The sequence below is a fragment of the Babylonia areolata genome, chromosome 1 (genome assembly GCF_041734735.1).
Source record: "Babylonia areolata isolate BAREFJ2019XMU chromosome 1, ASM4173473v1, whole genome shotgun sequence".
Lineage (NCBI taxonomy): Eukaryota > Metazoa > Mollusca > Gastropoda > Neogastropoda > Buccinidae > Babylonia > Babylonia areolata.
This window is the reverse complement of record NC_134876.1, coordinates 77,492,861-77,512,343: the sequence shown is the minus strand read 5'-3', so window position 1 is coordinate 77,512,343 and position 19,483 is coordinate 77,492,861. Positions and strand designations below refer to the sequence as shown.

General features: G+C 40.5%; 1 protein-coding gene and 1 long non-coding RNA gene across 4 annotated transcripts; both read left to right on the top strand.

Annotated features, from left to right (window-relative positions):
• The first annotated feature begins 2,783 nt into the window (after window positions 1-2,783).
• LOC143294739 (uncharacterized) lies at window positions 2,784-5,616 on the top strand. The gene is made up of 3 exons (XR_013056917.1): window positions 2,784-2,902; window positions 4,157-4,171; window positions 5,532-5,616. It is a non-coding gene; the product is annotated as an uncharacterized LOC143294739 (long non-coding RNA).
• Window positions 5,617-6,324: 708 nt separating this feature from the next.
• On the top strand, window positions 6,325-19,483 carry LOC143293630 (myoglobin-like). Of its 3 annotated transcripts, none has more exons than XM_076604721.1 (8): window positions 6,325-6,438; window positions 8,451-8,502; window positions 9,210-9,279; window positions 12,567-12,642; window positions 13,781-13,882; window positions 17,067-17,163; window positions 18,184-18,239; window positions 18,840-19,483. In XM_076604721.1, exons 1-8 carry the CDS (start codon window positions 6,411-6,413, stop codon window positions 18,911-18,913), a joined length of 555 nt encoding a protein of 184 aa, XP_076460836.1. In that variant the 5' UTR covers window positions 6,325-6,410; the 3' UTR covers window positions 18,914-19,483. The 3 variants fall into 3 exon arrangements, with proteins under 3 accessions (XP_076460836.1, XP_076460847.1, XP_076460856.1); XM_076604732.1 differs by lacking the exon at window positions 6,325-6,438 and adding an exon at window positions 7,382-7,508; XM_076604741.1 differs by lacking the exon at window positions 6,325-6,438 and adding an exon at window positions 7,649-7,877.

Genomic DNA, 19,483 nt, shown 5'->3' with positions numbered 1-19,483 from the left:
TCAACCGCTATCTGACAATGGAAAACATCCAGTGTGTTCATTTGAATGAAAAAGCACACTTAAGAGATGAATCAGATTATTATACAGTAGTAGTAGTGGTAATAGTGGTAGTCAAAGATAATTGTAACTAACTGAGCTTGATCTTTTTTTTTTCTTCTTTTTTTTTTTGGTCATTGGTGTTCGACACTACATATTTCATTGTGTGGCAGTTATCAATGGCTTTCTTTCTTCCAGATGCCGCTGTTGGACTGGGCACGGCTAGAGGGTCACCGACAACAGAGGCTGGCTCACTTACAGCTGGGAATAATCACCATGGGTTACGTGTGGCAAGATGGAGATGAAGGGGCTGCCAAGGTCAGTACCATGGCATTCCAAATCTTCCAAAAACTGCATATTAGCCCCTTGCCAACACTCTATTTGATTTTGAAACATGCAGTGGTAGGTACAAAGATTACCAGTATATTGTATTTCAGAAACACTCGTCAGTGGGTCCATAGAATCCATGAGCTGTTGAAATACATGTCTTCTTCGTGTAGATTCAAAAGCCAGTACAACTTTACGCTTTTCGTATGAATTTTGAAAGATCACTGATGACTAATTTCTTTTTTGTTGGAATTCCAAAGGTTAATGATTGGTGCGATATATTGTCTATATATGTGAAAAAACAGATTTTCATAGGTGTAGCACTCTGTATGTGTGGAGGTATGTATCCATATCAAACGATATGGTTATCATCCTCACAATCTTTTTTTCATTTTTTTAGAACTGCACGATTTACAAGTATCTGTTGTCGAAGTTGTCCTAGATGACAGAGAAGGCTAAGAATTATGGATTATGGCTCTTTATAATTTTTTCGCGACATATGTGTGCAGAGTGGGTATGCCTGGCCTGTAAGTAAGAGTAAAATAGGTCAAAGATGCAACACATCATAACCATGACATGTATTTGGAGTGGGACAAGATCCTGAAGGATTGAATGGAGATAAACCTGACTCTCTGTGTTTCTTTTGATTTGGTTTAAACATTGTTTTAGGTAAAACATATCATAATCCCATCGAAAGATAATACAAATACATCTGCTCTTTGCAGTTTCCATAAAGAAATAATATACAATATGAAAACTGTATATATTTTTACACCACTTGCTTTTTTTCACTTTTTCTCCCGTTTCTCTGTCTACAGTTTCAGTAGCTCAAGGAGGCGTCACTGCGTTCGGACAAAACCATATACGCTACACCACATCTGCCAAGCAGATGCCTGACCAGCAGCGTAACCCAACGCGCTTAGTCAGGCCTTGAAAAAAAAAAAAAAAAAAAAAAAAAAAAAAAAAAAAAAAACACGCAAAAAAACAAAAACAAAACAAAACAAAAAAAACAAAACAAAAAACAAACAAACGGGGGAATAAGTAATAGATAAGCTTGCATAAATAAATAAATAAATAATTATAATATAGAAAAAGGTAGTAGTTATAATATTAGTAATACTAATAAAATGATAATAATAAAACATAAATAAATAAATAAAACAACAATGGTGATAAATAAGCGAATAAATGTAAAATATGAAGACACACATTCACACATACACCCACACATGCATAACAGAAATGCACCAAACATGCAGTTTCACATATATGAAAGCACAGTCAAATGCATATAAACGTACATGAGCTCCAACACACACACACACACACACACACACACACACACGCATTACCGTGCACCTCCTCTAGCCCCCTCCTCCACACACTCTGTCTACACAAAATCACAATATATGATTAACAATTTAACTTCAGTCACCAGACTGCAGGGTTGGTATGCCTAATTGCGAACGATCCAGTCGAAGCAATCGGTTCAGCGTGTGCATTGTGTACAGATAACAGGTTGTATGATCGTCAGATGTAGCTCTTTTGCTTCTGAAGGCTTTTTTCGACTGGTTGCACCAGGAAAAGTTCGTCTGCTCCTTTTTCTTCAATATTTTTTTCAACGGTTTAAACAGCAGGGGTGAATGACGGTAAATGCGAAAAGGGCACGTCTATTTGCGAACGATGGGGTTGAGTACATGTGGACAATTAAAGCAGAAGCGGGTCTTGAAATCATTAAACATAACATATTATTGGAACATCGCACTAGACTGTTTATTGTTGGTTTTGAACACACACACACACACACACACACACACACACACACACACCACATCACACACAACCACACCCTTTTGAGAGCGCCCAGTAATTGTGCAACATCGTCCGCAAATAGACTCACGTCAAAATATCCTATGGTCTGATTGCAAATGACAATTATGCAAATTCCTGTCAAAACTGTCGTTCTGAAATGTTACCAACATTTCCCAGCACTGGAAATGCACAATTCATTTAACATATCCAATCAAATCAGCTATCTTAAACCGTGTCAAAGTTAAAGTCCTACTACTTGCTTCCCTTAATTTCACGATTGTGAGAGAAGACAAAAAATATATGTATATACATGTGTGTGTGTGTGTGTGTGTGTGTGTGTGTGTACCCTTTCTCTGTAAAAATATATTTCATTCTTTTCGTATTTTTTACGTCATCTTAGATTCGTTTTGTTGTAGATTTAAAAACAGTGTTTCCCTTCTCCCTTCCGCGTTTGTACTGAGAGATGTTCGTTTACAGCTGTGGCAGCAGTCTTTATTACTCTCTGCAAGCCAAAATGGGTTGGACACCTCTTAATTTACACCTCCACACTTCAGTTCTGTCCATTGTTATATTGATGTCTTGCTGCACGCGGTATTACTGTGGAACAGGTCCTGCCGGCATGTGTAGCGGTGCCTCTGTGTGGGCTGTCCAAGGAGCTGGGAATCATGCCTGTCCTGACTCACTCTGCGCTGATCCTGGCCAACTACAGACTCATCGATCCCACCAAGTGAGCGGATCTCTTCTGTCCTGTGCAATGCTCAGATAATTCACATGTCCGTCTCTGTCAGTATGCAGTCCACGCCTTCTCGCAATTCCACTTTTTTTTTTGTACATCGAAAGAAAGCACAGGGGCGCCCCCACATTTTATTTCACTTTACGAGAAAGTGTGGGATTGCGAGAAAGCTATGGTCATTCGCCTGCAACACATTCTTTCGGGGGCGTCCCTATGCTTTCATGGAACGTGTGAGAAAGCGTGGAAAACCTCTCTTATTCAAACAAAATTTTCCTTTGTCATCGAGGTTGGTTTCTCATCTTTTTGCAACACAAGCATGAGCCAAACATTGCGAGAGAAAAAAAGAAGAGAGAGGTGGAAGGGAGATGACAATAATTCCAGATTTTTTTCTGGCCTCTTCAACATGTATATCCTCCGAAGTACTCTCTCTCCCTCCCTCCCTCCCTCCCTCTCTCTCTCTCTCTCTCTCTCTCTCTCTCTCTTGCTGTGAAGTCTCTCCCTGGCCTCACTTCCTGGTACACTGTGTGCTTGTAGCTCCCCCTGCCCTCTGGGCTGGGGAAAGTCAGGTACTCTTCTGCCATACTAGAATTATGAAGGAATTTTTAGATAGTATTCTGAGTTAGGAGTTTGGGTTATTTGGGGTTTTAAAGATATTTTGGATGTTGCTTTGTTTTATTGATTTGATATATTCAATCGCGCAATTAATCAGGCATTAAGTGGAAGAAGATGTTGTTTTGTTTTATTGATTTGGTATCTTCAATCGCGCAGTTAATCAAGCATTAATTGGAAGAATGCAGTTCTGACTCTAAGCTGTCTCTGTCACTAGTGTGACGAAGAATGACTTTGGAAGAATGTGTTTGCGGTCTCCAATTCTAATTTAACAATTTGAATGCTTTCTTTTCCCATTTTTCTGGCTAACTCTACAGACCATTGAGGAGGAATTTGTGAAGCAAAAATTGTTCATGCTTTTAAAATGGTACTTTTGATTCTAAAGGAACGGTATCAGCACTTCACTTTGATTCTGGTGACTCCCGAATCCAGGCTATTTTTTCAATATTGTCAGCTTCGGGCAGTGGCACCAATGTCATTGAAATAGCAGTCATGCCTCACTGGAGATGTCTTTTGTTTGTACCAGGAGAGTGACATTACTTTATGCTGCTTAAGTAGAATCAAATGTGAATAATATAGTTGACAATATCTCCCCCGTTGTACATTTTGAGTTGTTGTTTTTTTTTCCTTTTGTTTCAGACCTCTGGAGTTGGAGTAAGTATCGCTGAGAGAGGGGGAGAGAAAGAGACATAGACTAGGGGCAGACTAGACAGAGTAGGAAAGAAAAGCATACAGACAAAACAGACAACGGCGTAAACCATATTGGTCTTGTGTTCCCTAGTTAATCAAACTCAAATCTTGTTTCAGTAATATCTCAGAGATCATGTGGGGTTAGATTAGGTTTCTCAGCGTTTTGATTCACCTTGATGAATTTCGGACTGATTTGTGGATGAATTATTGCTGAAGTGTAAATGCCAGGAAACCTTTTAATACTCCATCCAGTCCGACTATTTCAGTGACCCGCTGCTTGTTATCAACTCCACGAAGAGAAGATGATGTTTGTTATCAACCCCATGAAGAGAAGATGATGTTTGTTATCAACCCCACGAAGAGAAGATGATGTTTGTTATCAACTCCACGAAGAGAAGATGATGTTTGTTATCAACTCCACGAAGAGAAGATGATGTTTATTATCAACTCCACGAAGAGAAGATGATGTTTATTATCAACTCCACGAAGAGAAGATGATGTTTATTATCAACTCCACGAAGAGAAGATTATGTTTGTTATCAACCCCATGAAGAGAAGATGATGTTTGTTATCAACCCCATGAAGAGATGATGATGTTTGTTATCAACTCTGCGAAGAGAAGATGATGTTTGTTATCAACTCTGCGAAGAGAAGATGATGTTTGTTATCAACTTCATGAAGTGAAGATGATGTTAGTTATCAACTCCAAGAAGAGAAGATTATGTTTGTTATCAACTCCATGAAGTGAAGATGTTATCAACTCCATGAAGTGAAGTGAAGATGATGTTTGTCATCAACTCCATGAACAGAACATCATGTTTATTATCATATTCGTATGTCGCACGTTGATCAACAATGATGTTTATTAACACGTCTGTACGTTGTGTGTCGATCAGCAATTATGTTTATTAACATGACTGTACGTTATATGTTGATCAGCAGTGATGTTTATTAACATGACTACGTTATATGTTGATCAGCAGTGATGTTTATTAACATGTCTGTACGTTATATGTTGATCAGCAGTGATTTTTATTAACACGACTGTACGTTATACGTTAATCAGCAGTGATGTTTATTAACATGTCTGTTCGTTGTATGTTGGTCAGCAATGATGTTTATTAACATGACTGTATGTTTATGTTGATCAGCAGTGATGTTTATTAACATGTGCTGTATGGTTTATGTTGATCAGCAATGATGTTCATTAACATGTTTGTACGTTATATACTGATAAGCAATTATGTTTATTAACATGTCTGTATGTTATATGTTGATCAGCAATGATGTTTATTAACATGTCTGTGTGTTTTCTGTTGATCAGCAATATGAGCGCCCTCTATTGCCTGCCTGGTGGGAAAGAATCCGAGTGGTTCACCCTTGTCAGCACCGCTGTAGAGATAGATTTTGGCAAGGGTACCAAGGTAAGATTTTGTTACTGGATGTATGTGTCTGTGTGAAAAAAAAATCTATGTACAACTGTGTTGCGACATTCTCCTGTTACTGTGCTGTTAGTTGGGTTTTTTTTTTAACACAACTTGCTGCTTTTACATAAGAAAAGAAAGTGTTGGCCGAGTCTCGTTCTTTCAAGACGGCGTGCAACGTCAGGTTCACTTTTAAGAAACCATATGTGACACTCTAAAAAAAAAGAAGAAAAAAAAGAGGGGGGGGGGGGGGGGTGGCCGGGGGCCGGGGGGGGGGGGGGGCATGACTGCCCTCTACATACATCTGAAATGCCGGTCATGCAAAGCGCAAATGACGCTGCCATCAAAGGCCAGTTGCTCGTGTTCTTATCTGGCTTGCTCTTCAAGCAGTAAGGTTTTTGAAAAGTTACAGGGTAGTTGTACTGAAAAGTTATATTCGTTAAAACGTCCGAAGGAAATACTGAAAGACGCAGGTCAGTAATTCTTGCAGTATGTTTTACTAATTAGAAGCGCCTATTTTCATCAAATATTTCTAACCATTTGTATTCGGTATCAGTCAACACGGTTTCAGCAAACTTTTTTTTCACAGTTTCCTGATAAAAAAATTAAAATAAATTAACATATGTAAAAACAATTTAAAAAAACATTCGAGAACAACAACAATGAACAGGTTTATTCTCTGCTTTCAGGCCTTGTTAGCCATTCTGGAAGGAGTGAAGAGCGGGGATGAAAAATCCGTGTCCGATGGCCTCGTTAAACTCACGCAAGTGGTAGATACCATGACGAAAACCTCTTCTCGTATGTACGGTGAGCTTCTTTACCCGGTGTGGGAAGGTACAGGAGGACATGATTCGATGCTGTGTGTTGTTGTTGTAGAGCAGTGGTCTCCGCCTGTCCCACAAAACTGTGGATTGTTCCTGTGATGGTGATCACATGATAAAGCTTTAACATAAGCGACCAAGCCATTATTGTCGTCAGCAAGGGGCTTAGTAGGTGGTTTCCTTAGTACATTAATCAGAACAGGCACCACTGAACACCACCGAAGTGACTCAGCAGCATCGCAGAGTCTCCTCTGGTGTGTGGCCTCCTGGCGACCTAACATCGATGGTTCCATGCGGACTGCCGACGTTGGGAATGTGACAGACGAACCCGGGGGTGGCTGTGTTTGGGGGAATCTAAATGAGCGGCGTGGGAGTAATGCCACTGAAACGTTGCAGATGACGAGCAGCACAAAAAAAAGAAGCTTTTACAGTATCTGCGGTAGCCGAACAAACTAATCCTGGAACGGTAGTCTGTGTCTGTGTTGATCGGCAGCACTCCGTAACTCCCTCCACTGCTCAAACAATTGTGTGATTCGCTTTTGCTGAGCTCGCCTAAAACACTCCGGACGATGGAACGCTATACCGGTTTCGACAATTACAAAGTTGTCCACGTTTTCCTCGTGGGGTAGCATAAAAATTGCAGCTACACCGGGCATTGCGAACGTGTCAAGGGTCGAATGGAAAGTTTCTTCGTGAGGTTTCCGTGACAATTCACTCGCTGGCCAGCCGTTGATCTTTGTACCCCACACAACAAGCAAGCTGATCTGCATACGTATCGAAAATAGCGTCGCAGGCGATACAAGTCGATTTTTTTTTTTTTTTTTTTTTCAAACTAGATCACGACAGCGGCTTTTTACTGTTGCTGAAGTGATTGAAATGCTTCATACTGAAGGTTTCGACATCGACGAGGATGATGAAGACGTTGAATAAAGTATCTGCAGTGAAGAAAGCTACCAGCAAGAAGGAACTGACAATGACTCAGCTTCTGAGGGCTGTGAAGAGGAGGCGGTGGGCGTACACACGACGTTAGAAGAAGTGACAGTGGGTCAAGTACAGGTAGTTTCTTTCAGTTACTTTGTGTTTTGTATTTTTGTGTGATTTTTTTCCCCTAACCCTAACAAATGGGTCGTCTGCAGGGGAAAGCAAGGGAGAAAACTATTTGTCCGGATTAATTAAGTTAAACTAATGCTCTCTCAGGCAAGCAGGATCCTCAGCTACGTTTGCTCACTTGCCGGTGTATCATTATTCGACTGTATACACGTTTGTCTTCCATAGATCTGTGTTGCGAAGGAGTGGTCGTCGGGCAGCTTGAGACTAAATCTCAGTTTCAACATGACTGTGAAGGAGATCTTTGGGGATTTTGGATATGCATTGCGCTGCACTTGTATCCTACAACATTCTTCACACATTCACTTTGTTGTATAAGTGGGGGTTTTTTCCCCTTTTCTTTTCTTTTTTTCGTTTTGTGTGTGTGTGTGTGTGTGTGTGTGTGCGCGCGCTCGGAGGGCGGGGGAAGGTAGAGGGTGGGGGAAGGCTAGTAATGCGAAATCAATATGTCACAGTGCTGTTTCGTCAAATATTATTTAAACATAACACACACAATCATATATTAAATACAGGTATACATATTTAAAAAGGAAAAAAGTAGGAAAGCAGTCAGACGTCAGATACATGGTTTGGATAACGCGCGATTAACAAGTCCAGAAATCTTTTTTTTCTTTTTTTAAGATATCCTGAAATACATGTGAACGGACAAATTCGACATAAAACCAGAAAGAATAGCGCGACAGAAAGAAAGAAAAGAAAAGAAAAGCCACGCACAAAAGAAGTATTAGAAAAGAGAAACTTTCCAGCACAACGTTTCCAGGTGAGGATACTGTTCGTGACTGAAAATGCCATCGACTTCCCATTCCATTATTCTAAATTATTATTTATTTGATTAAATGGAATGCAGATGTGTCTGTGTTACAACATGTTGTCATATCTTCTTTATTGCAGAGAAGTTGTCTTCAGCTACGTTTTTCAACACAGTCAAGGCTTACATGAAAGGGTAAACTTTCTTTCAGTTCTCTGTTCTAAATACATTTATGAATTACAAGACTGAAACATACTCTTTACAAGTAAACGGCCAGTCAGTTCTTTGTGCTGATCTCGGACTGTGTGATCCGTCGCCCAACATATTATCTTAAATGTAACAGCAGATGTGGTTCTGTGTGGCTTGTTCAGGATTAAAGAGGCTATGCCAGTCTTGAATAAAAGCTAATTTGTGTTTTTGCACATTTCTTCTGTCTTTGCTGCTGTGTGCACATGTCAAATTATCGGTAATAGGACAGGCCCGGCGATTCCTTTTTGAGGAAGTGTCTGGGTTTGTTCCAATGTACCTTTTATTTACCTGTGTGCTAGCTGAATCGGTAGCGTAAACAGCACTGACTTGAAGTTGTGTACCTTGTGAATGGAGAGAGTTACCACTCTTTACTATTTGTTAATTATTTCATCTCCTGGCCTCATTATTTGTTGTTGTTTTTTAACACCAGATGTTTTTCACCTTTTTGTTTCTTTTAGTTAACTTTAATCAAAGCATGACAGATGTAGAGGGTCGCTTAAGTGATACACATAAAGTGTCATGCTGCTGACAGATGTACAGTGTCACTTTATCGACATACGTAAAGTGTCATTCTAGTGACAGAAGTATAAAGTGTCAAGTTGGTGACAGATGTAAAGAGTCAGTTTAGTAGCTTTGATCTGTGGCTCTGACAGATGGGGTGGGGAGGACAACCCATTGCCTGATGGTCTGATCTATGAAGGGGTATCTGACCAGCCGTTACAGGTAACTCTGTGTGTGTGTGTGTGTGTGTGTGTGTGTGTGTGTGTGTGTGTGTGTGTGTGTGTGTGTGTTTGACACCAAACCTTGCTGAATAATTTCTTTCGGCACATTCTAATTACAATGGCAATTCACTTTTGGGACGGGCACAAAAATTTCGATGAAGCCCAAAACATTTCAAAAACCAGGATGTATATATATATATATATATATATATATATATATATATATATATATATATATATATACATATATATATATATATATATACATATATGTGTGTGTGTGTGTGTGTGTGTGTGTAATTATATATTATATATATATCAGCGGTTATCACCTACTCAGCTGAAGACCTTCAGCATCTCATGAACCGCTTCCACTTGGCTTGCCGTGACTCCCGCGGACTTTCCACCATCAGTCTCAAGAAAACATGGGTCATGGGACAGGACTCAGCATCAAAACCTCTGATCACGAACTGTACGGCAGTGAAGCGTGGACTCTGCAATACTTAGCGCCTTCCACATGTGCTGCCTCCGACGCATCCTGGACAGGGCAAAATCTCCAGCAACACTGTCCTCGAGAGGACTGGGATCCCCCAGCATGTAGAACCTCCTGAAGCAAAGATGCATGCGCTGGTTCCAACACACACGTTGTTCGAATGGTTGATGACCGAATACCCACAGACCTCCTGTACAGAGAGCTTGGTAACAGGGAAAGCGCCGGGCAGGGAGACCCTAACTACGATATAAAGATCAGTGCAAAAGTGTTTTCAAAACCCTAAGCATCAACCCCAGACACGTGGGAAGCTGCAGCCTCCGAACGATCATCCTGGAGGCAGACAATACAGAAAGGCCTCTCCAGGTTTGAGGAGACGCTTGTCCAACATTCAGAAGCGAAGTGGTGAAGCAAGGAAGACCTGGAGTGTGACAGACAGACAGACCAGCATCTGACTTCATCTGCTTAAAGTGGAAGGGACAGCCATCCCGAACAGCCGTGTCAAGCCACAACCGACTCTGCACCAGAAACATTCCCCAGAGCACAACTCCACATTCTTCAAAGACTAAAGGATTTTTTTTTTTTGGGGGGGGGGGGGGGGGGGAGGAGGGGGGGGCTTCCAGCGTTTCACACACACACACACACACACACACACACACACATATATATATATATATATATATTTAAATAACAACTCACAACTCAGGAAGCATTGAGTCTATTACATTGACGAAGGCCTCCTAGTATCTGTCTGACGTCTATAAGATGGACATTCTGTTATGTTCACATTATGAATGGACACAATAGTATTTTTGGGTTATTCCCTTCTTTCCTCAGTTACATATGTATGTGCCCACATATATGCCAGTCCATCACTTGATCATGTGCATACAGAGAAAAAATAACAACAAAATACAAAAACAAAAGCACACCAGAAAAAAAACGCCCTTCATGGCTGCCTTCTGTAAACCAGGAGAGTTAATTCGTTAATCAAAGGATGCCTACTGCTCTGCTTAATATGGAAGTCACATTGAAGCATACATCTGCAATGAGTTACACAATTCTGCCAGGTAACGGGGCATCTATATAAATGTACTATGACGAATATTTTTTTAAACGGATCTCACTCATCTAAAACATTATATTCTAAAATATGGCTCAAGGCAGTGAAAAACTTTTGTGTTTTACACTCAGTGTGAAGGTCTCCCACTATCTACATTCGCCCAAGTGGTCGTTTTGTCTCTAAAAGTGGCGCAGCAGCAACGTCTTCCTGATATGCAGGGCGTAATCATAAAAGTGCACGGCATACATCGATGGTTACCGATAACATATCATTAAAAACCCTTGAGTGCCGTGGAACGTATCACGTACGTGCAAAGTGACATCGCTGATAACGTCATCAGAAAAGGGAAATAACTCTGAAAAACTGAAAAATTACACAGTTTATCAAGAATGGTATATCCCCATATCGTTTTCTAAGTTTTAGGCCAATTTTTGCTGCCTAAATAGCTTTAATTTTAGGCTCTGGCACTATAAAATGTTAATAAATCATCAATCATCAGGCCAGTTGTTTTAGATATTGTTTTATGACGTGAAACACCACTTTCTACTGTTTTTCCCCTAGCACTGAAGGGGTTTTAAAAGGAGAGAGAAGAAAGCCGCTAAATCGTATCCAGAGAATGATTTGTGCAAGAATCTCTTTACTTCCTGTATAATTTCTACAAACGACCATTTTAAAATCAACAAATTTTCTGTCCAGATTTTCTCTGTTGGACTATACTCGCTCTGCGCATTCTCGTTTGAAAATGTCTTAGAAAGAGGCCACCTGCCCCAATTTCTACCGTTGTTTGAATGGAAAAACATTCATAAATTTTGAACATGAGCGTGTGTTTCCATGTATTCCGACAATAAGAAGCCAAATATTTGAATGTCTTTGACCAGAGAGGCAGGTGTTTATCGGTCCATCAGTCCGCACTGTGTAGAGTGGGGAAATGGGCCTGTCCTGAATGATTATCGTGTATAATACGCCCGCAAATATGTTTGCAATTTTGGTTACGATTTACCGAAGTCAAAGCGTCGAAATGAAGACAGTTTGATACTTTATGAATTATATATCATGATCGCAAAACAACGAAATGTCGATCGATGTGGGTGGCGTTTCTCCTTTTCCAGCACATAACTTTTGATTCGACAAACAGTCGTATCTGTTGCTGAGCAAACATATGGTTTTGATCGTTCTGTATGCACTGGTAATCCCCCACCCCCATCTCTCCCCACCCCCTCCACCACCAGTGTTTCCGTTTTTTGTTATACAGCAGGAATCTCAAGTGAGCCATGATATCAGGCTTTGCCACTTGTTGTTCTTGTGGTTGTTTTCTTTACAGTGGGGACATGAAGTAACATTGCCAATGAGTAGTGTAATTATACGTCTAATATCGCGCACGTAAAAAGATGTGAAATGAAAATGGTGGAAGTGCTACTCCAGTTCTTAAGACAAACATCCATCTTTAATACTTCACCTAAGGTCCACCATGCCACATCGGTATTATACGAAGATAAATGCATCTTCAGTATTTTACCGTAACAGAGTGAACAGGATGAATTGTTTGTCTATATTTTACAAGCTCTTAGACAGCCAGAATGTGTCATTGCAATCTGAATCAAGCAAGTGCTTTGCTGAACATGTCGATTCACGATGACTCAAGTGTACGCTACCCAAATGTGATACGACACTGTTCAGCAGCCTCAGTATGTTTATTCATGGTAACATTACATTCACAAGAAAACATGTTTGACAGGCTACAGCCGGCACTGCAGCTCAGAGTGGAATCTTGCAGGTGTTAGACGCTCTGACGGGGGTTCAACATTCTGCAGGTAACTTTATAATAATGATAATAATATTTTATTTTCATATAGCGCTATAATATAAGCATAAGCAAGCTCTAAGCGCTTTACAATCCAGTACCTAAAGTGAAACAAGAAAGCATATAAGAAGAAGTAGAAACATAAAACAAAATCATTAATATTATAAAAATACAATGCATAAAACTCGCAAAGTAACACACTATCAATACTACAACTGTTACACTCCAACACTCATATTAACACACACGCACAGACACACACATGATTAAACGGCTGAGATGAGAGCAATTTTCACTTAAAATACATACATGTAAACAGGAACATAATTGTAATCTGCATGCTACAGATTTGGTAAAAATTGTAAAATAAAATTTTGGATAGAAAAGGTAAAAGGGGTAAAAATCGGGTCATTCTCCCTTTCAAACCACACCACCACCATCCATCTACCCACCTCCATTCTCTCTACTCTTCCATCACACACACTCACATTGCCATGGGCCTGGGACAATAGCACTATTTGAGTTATGACAAATAATATCTATATCTCCCACCTGTGCTGTATCAGGCTGTTGACATTGTGCTGAATGCCACTGTTTGTAATTCTCCTCATTTTAGTCTTGAGAAACTTAATGGAATGATGTAAAAGAAGATATTTTTGTCAAGGTACTTGTATAACAGGTATCTGGAATAATTCACGTGGAAGAGCGCCAAGCTGACATTCAGTGTTTTTTTTGTTTTTTTTTACTTTTCATCAAAAATGTACATTCTCGCTGCCATTCTGGTCGTGTCAGCGTGGTGTTAGAGTTCCCTGCCGATCCTAGGAATGACCATACCTGCCAACTGTACCACATTAAACCTCAGTGTAAATAACTGACTGCATTTTTTTTCTCAGAAAATATGATAGAAAGGAAAATGAAAATTTAACTTTTTTTTTTTTTTTAAGTGAACAGACCAGAATATACCAACTTTTCGAACACAATATAAGCAGATATTGGGAATTTGGTTTTCCGTCAAATTTTGTTCTAAAGGTTTTTTCAGTATGCAAATAATATTGCAGCTAAGAAACAAATAAGAATAAATACTTTACGCGTATTTATGTGATGTCAGATGTGTTCTTGAGAAGTGTTTACCGTGTCTTTTCTTTCAGATAAGAAGGCCTTTTTGTTGAAGATGCGGAGCCGCATTCTTCCTGGTCATCAGCGTTTCATTGCTGCCGTGGAAGATCGGTCCCACGGCCTTCAGAATATGGGTACATGACTCTGTTGTATCCTTAATTTCTTTGAGTATTTTACTTTCTACTAATCAGTTATTTGTTGAAACTTTGCACCTTTGTGTATCAAAATCAGCAGTGAGTGTAAGTGTGCATGCATGTCTGTGGGTGGGGCGGGGAGGAGGGGGGTATGGGGGGATATATGTGTATGTGTGTGTGATTCATGGACTGACATATGTTTTACTATCCCCTCCACTTCAGTTGTGGTCTGGGCTCTAGTCTTTTAGATAGGACGATAAGTCGTGTAAAAGGAGCCACACTAATAAGAGTTGTTCCTAACAAAATTATGTCGGACCCACCAGACAACGACGTAAATGACATCTAGAAAATGTGCTTTTGATTTGTCTAGCAGAGAAAAAGGAAGACAAAATTAGTATGAAAACATCTGTAAAAGTGTAATGAATAGAAGTTTAAGTGCTCCTTATATAAGGAAATCCATTGAGGCATTAAACAGTACGAGGTTAAGACAATCTAGATCAACAAAACCCGAAAGGAAAGCTATATTCAGTTAATTATATCCCCCCCTTTTTTTTTTAGAAGAAATAATTAAAGTCCCAGTTTTGCGATAACATGTACTTCACACAATGAATGTTTGGCTTGACACATTCAGAGCTTTTAGTTACTTTTTTTATTCTGTAAAACACAAAGCACTAACGTATCCTCTAGTCTAACCCATATTTGTGATGGGCGAAAACTTGAAAAAGCAGCGAGATGAAAAATGGCTACGGAAAGAAATCAATTGCACTGCACATTTCTTAAAAGGTACTGGAGATTTGTATACATTCGATATGTTTCATATTAAAACAGCATAGAAGTCAATATCGATTATGGAATATGCCAAACAACACAGCATGAAAGTCAATGTCGATTTAAGGAATACGTAAAACATTGTGGACTAAGATTCACACACACATGTCCCGAAAAAATTCCAACGTTGAAGATTATTATTATCGGATTCTGTGAATAAAGATATTCAGCAATGCTATGATGTATGACACAAGACAAACGTTTGCCAAATCGGTGCAACAAACAGTTGGTTAAAATATTGTTTGGGACAAAGTACATCTTCAATTCACAGAATCCGAGATGCTATACTGAAACAGGTCCACATGCATATTATTCATCGGGTTATCGGAACCAACATGTGTGTAAATGTATGTTACGCAAAATAGCAACTATGACTTTTGAAATTCTTCTTCTGCTTCTTCTTCTTCCTCGTTCGCCTCCCATTAGATGAGTAGCCCGGTGTCCTCGATGAAGGCTGCCGTCCGTCGCAGCTCCTCCAGGGTGCCGTACAGTTTGGCTTCCACTGCTGTCGGTGTTGGCCAGTACTTCCTCCTGGATGTTGCATGCGTCGTACAGTCTTGAAGGATGTGGTTGGTTGTCATTGGTCCTTCACCACAAGGGCACTCTCCACTCTGTCCAATGCCAAATTTTGTGTGCATTTGGTGGAGCAGGCGGTTGTGTCCAGTCCTCAGGCGGAAGATCTTGACCTGTTCCCGTCGTTCCAGCAAATGGTATCTATCTTCTGGGCAGATGAAATGAAGGAAAGCATTGAACATATTTCTTTCGGTGAATATTCGTTTGAACAGTAATGGCTCGCACTTCCACCTTTCAGGTGATACTTTCAGCTGCTCCCTTTCTCCACCATTCTTTCTCTGAGGTGATCGATGGTGTGGTGGCCTTTTCTTTCTTCCCTATTACAATCCATTGTTTCCCCTTTCTTCTCCACCCGCTCCACTTTCCCCCCTCCACTTCTTTCCACACCCACTCCACTTTTCCCCTATCACTCCACTTCTTTCCACACCCACTCCACTTTTCCCCTATCACTCCACTTCTTTCCACACCCACTACACTTTTCCCCTATCACTCCACTTCTTTCCACACCCACTCCACTTTTCCCCTATCACTCCACTTCTTTCCACACCCACTCCACTTTCCCCCCTCCACTTCTTTCCACACCCACTCCACTTTTCCCCTATCACTCCACTTCTTTCCACACCCACTCCACTTTCCCCCCTCCACTTCTTTCCACACCCACTCCACTTTTCCCCTGTCACTCCACTTCTTTCCACACCCACTCCACTTCTTTCCACACCCACTCCACTTTTCCCCTATCACTCCACTTCTTTCCACACCCACTCCACTTTTCCCCTATCACTCCACTTCTTTCCACACCCGCTCCACTTTCCCGCCTCCATACCACCTTCCTTTATATTCTTCACCTTCTTTCACGCTCCTGTGACTCTTTACGTCCATAGCCTGATCCCTATTCAATTCTCTGTTCGTCCCTGCCTTCCTTTTCTGACTGACCCAGTCAGCCCACGGGAGTATACAGCCTCGGCTGGCTTCCGTGTCATACTGATGCGGAAAAAAGGCAGAATATACACTGTTTTTCCTCCAGACTACGTGCAGACATATCCAGAAATACTGTAGAAACTAGTTCCATTTCCTTGCTTTTTTGTTGCAAATGTAAGAATGTGAAAAACGTTTCAACGAGACGAATCTTGACGAGATCAATTCTCGGGAGCATGGCTGAATGAGTGAATCCTCATGACATTTTTCACAATCTTTGCTTTAACCTCCACCCCACTGTCCTTTCCAACTGACACAGTCCCTGAAGACAGACCTGTGTGTCTGAAACGTCGGACGCCTCTTGTCAAAAGTGAGTCTTCTCTCACAGCCTACAGTTTTTAAAAACTTTGTTTTCATTTACTGTCAGTGTCTTCCAGTTCAGTCAGCCCTAGTGACTGTTTCCAGTGTATCCGTGTTGTGTTGACTCTTAGGGTGGGGCATACACTACGTTGTAAATCAAAAGGCTTTTTTTCTGTGATGTACTCTTTCTTTGGCAGAGGTACTACTGTTTGTTTCTGTTACATTTCACAGAAGGGTTTCTCTTTAACGAATATTTCTTTGTTTATTTTTTGCTTGTTGTTCTTTTTCTTTTTTTTTGTAATGTTTTTCTTGGTGTGCTTTTTTGCTTTAATTTTTCATGTGTGTACTTTCAGATGTATCTGCACCTATGTCAAAGGCTATAGAAATGTTTTTGACAAATGTTTGTGTATGAGTGTGCGAGCATTTGTGTCTTTTATGATTTTGTGAGGTGTGTGTGTGTGTGTGTGTGTGTGTGTGTGTGTGTGTGTGTGTGTGTGTGTGTGTGCAGTGAAGAACAGTGCCAACGAAGACCTGAGACAAGCATTCAACAGTTTGCTGTCTGCTGTTGTGAATTACCGTAATTTCCACATGCAGATGGTTGCCAAGTGAGTCACGCTGACTTTTTTCTGAGTACAAAGACAACTTGGTGTCGGGTAATGGTATCAGCTGTGTGTTGTTGTTGTTGTTGTTTTATGTCATTCATATTGTTCCCTACAAAATGAAACCTACACGTGAGCTGTTTGGATTTTGGAATGTCCCCTTATTTCCCTTGCTGTTACGTGCAGTTGTGTTAACCACAAAAAAAAGTTGTTTCTTGTTGTTTTCTCCATGTGTCCATGTCAGTGAATAGATATTTAAGTAATGAATGAAGGAATGAAAGAAATACATCGCCATCAGTTTGACGCGAGAGACAAGACATCTAATTCTTTAAGTTTTTGTTTTTTTAAACACCACATGGTAGGGCCTGGGTTCATACGCTTGTCGTCTGAGGGTTTGGCTCTGTGCTACTGCGAATTGAGGTGTGTGTCTGTGTGTGTGCGTGCGTGTGTGTGTGTGTGTGTGTGTGTGTGTGTGTGTGTGTGTGTGTGTGTGTGTGTGTAGGGTGGGACCTGGGTCATGGGCTTGTCGGTTTAAGGTTGGGCTTTGGTGTCTGTGTGACTGCGAATTGTTGCATACGAGTTGTATAATAATTGTGTGTGTGTGTAATCTTTTTTGTCATGAAACCATGAGTGTCTGTGTTAATGTGTGTCTGTGTGTCTATGTCTCTGTGTGTCTGTGCATCTGTACGCTTGTGTCATTGTGTGCACGTGAGTCGGTGCGCAAGGGTTCCCGGAGCGAGGACCATTTTTGTTATCGTTTCTTTTCAATCATTTGCCTAATACGTATCATTCCATCACTGTATTTTTTATGTATTTCACTTAAGAGTATAGGAGATGTCATGTGGTGTATATAAATCAGTTCGCATGCTCTGACACACTGAAACTGAAACTGACACACTGAGATTGAAACAGATACTGTTGTTTGAAATGCCAGTGTCAAACAGTGTGTCTCATTATTCCGGATATCGTCACGCAGAATGATCTGTTGCTTTCGTGATCATTACATGGCATTGTGTGTCTTGACAGGTACGTTGTTCAGCCATCACGTGGTCAGCTGAAGAAGTCGGAGAGAGGAGGGTCAGGTACAGTGACTGTTGGAAGGGAGGGACTGTGTGTGTGTGTGTGTGTGTGTGTGTGTGTGTGTGTGTGTGTGTGTGTGTGTGTGTGTGTGTACCGGTACAGGCATGTGACCACGTACCGATATATGTGTGAATGCACGCACTATGACTGTATTCATGCTTGTGCATTTGTGCGAGCGTGTTCATGTATGTGTGTTTTCACATGTGTGTCCAAATGAATTGCTATGTTTATGTGTTCTGACGTGTGTGCACATGTTCATACACATTATGGCTAAGTGTTCAGGAATATGTGTATGTTGTGTGGGGGGAGGGGTGTGTGTGTGCAGTTTTTAATTGTGTTCACCAACTTGACCACCACGTCTTTTCCTAAGCCCTATCAATAATCTATTTTTGGATGTGTGTGTCTTGTTGTTTTCACTCCAGAGTTCTCCTTCTTCTGCACTTTGGGCCACCTATGAGAACTTCTGCACTACAGATGCCTTTAGAAATCATTTATCTATTTCCATCTTCACAAATTTGTAAGACTCGTAAAATATATGGGCATGTTTTCTGTCTTTGAATCATTCCTTTAATTTAGCTTCTTCCATGTCTGTCACTGTCCAGAACTTATGGCATTCATGAAGGACATAAGGGACGCCACAAGGAGGCAGATGGTGACGATAGACAGTACTGACTAGAGAGCAGACCGTGTTGGCAAGTCTGTCTCTTCACACACCGGCTGACTGATGGTGCCACGCCACTTCTGCAGTATTGCTCAAATCCTGGACTGTCTTTCTTTGCGCATTGTATACCCAGAATGCTTGACAGACTTTCAGCTTGCCCGATACGATTTCATTAATTGTTGGGTTTTTTGTTTGTTTGTTGGTTGTTGTTTTTTGTTGTTGTTGTTGTTGTTGTTTTATATTTTCCAAGCACTATGTTTTGGGAAGTGTGTAAAGTAAAACCCAGCCTTTCAGAATCGAAGGTGTGGTCGTGTGTTACCCTGTCTAGTCTTTCATCACATGTTTCACTCAGATTACTCAGAATTCTTTACAGACCTAAGCTCTTATGGTGCGGTTCCATGAATGAGTTTGTTTTGTATCTTTCTGAAAACAATATATTTTTTTTCCAGTCAAGAAAAAATTAAACACATGTTTGGAACATCAAAGATGTGGTCGTTTGTTACCTTGCGCTTTATGTTATAGTGATATAATTTCTTAATCTTGAATATTGGATTTAACTTGATGTAATGTTGGCGTGTGGTGCTA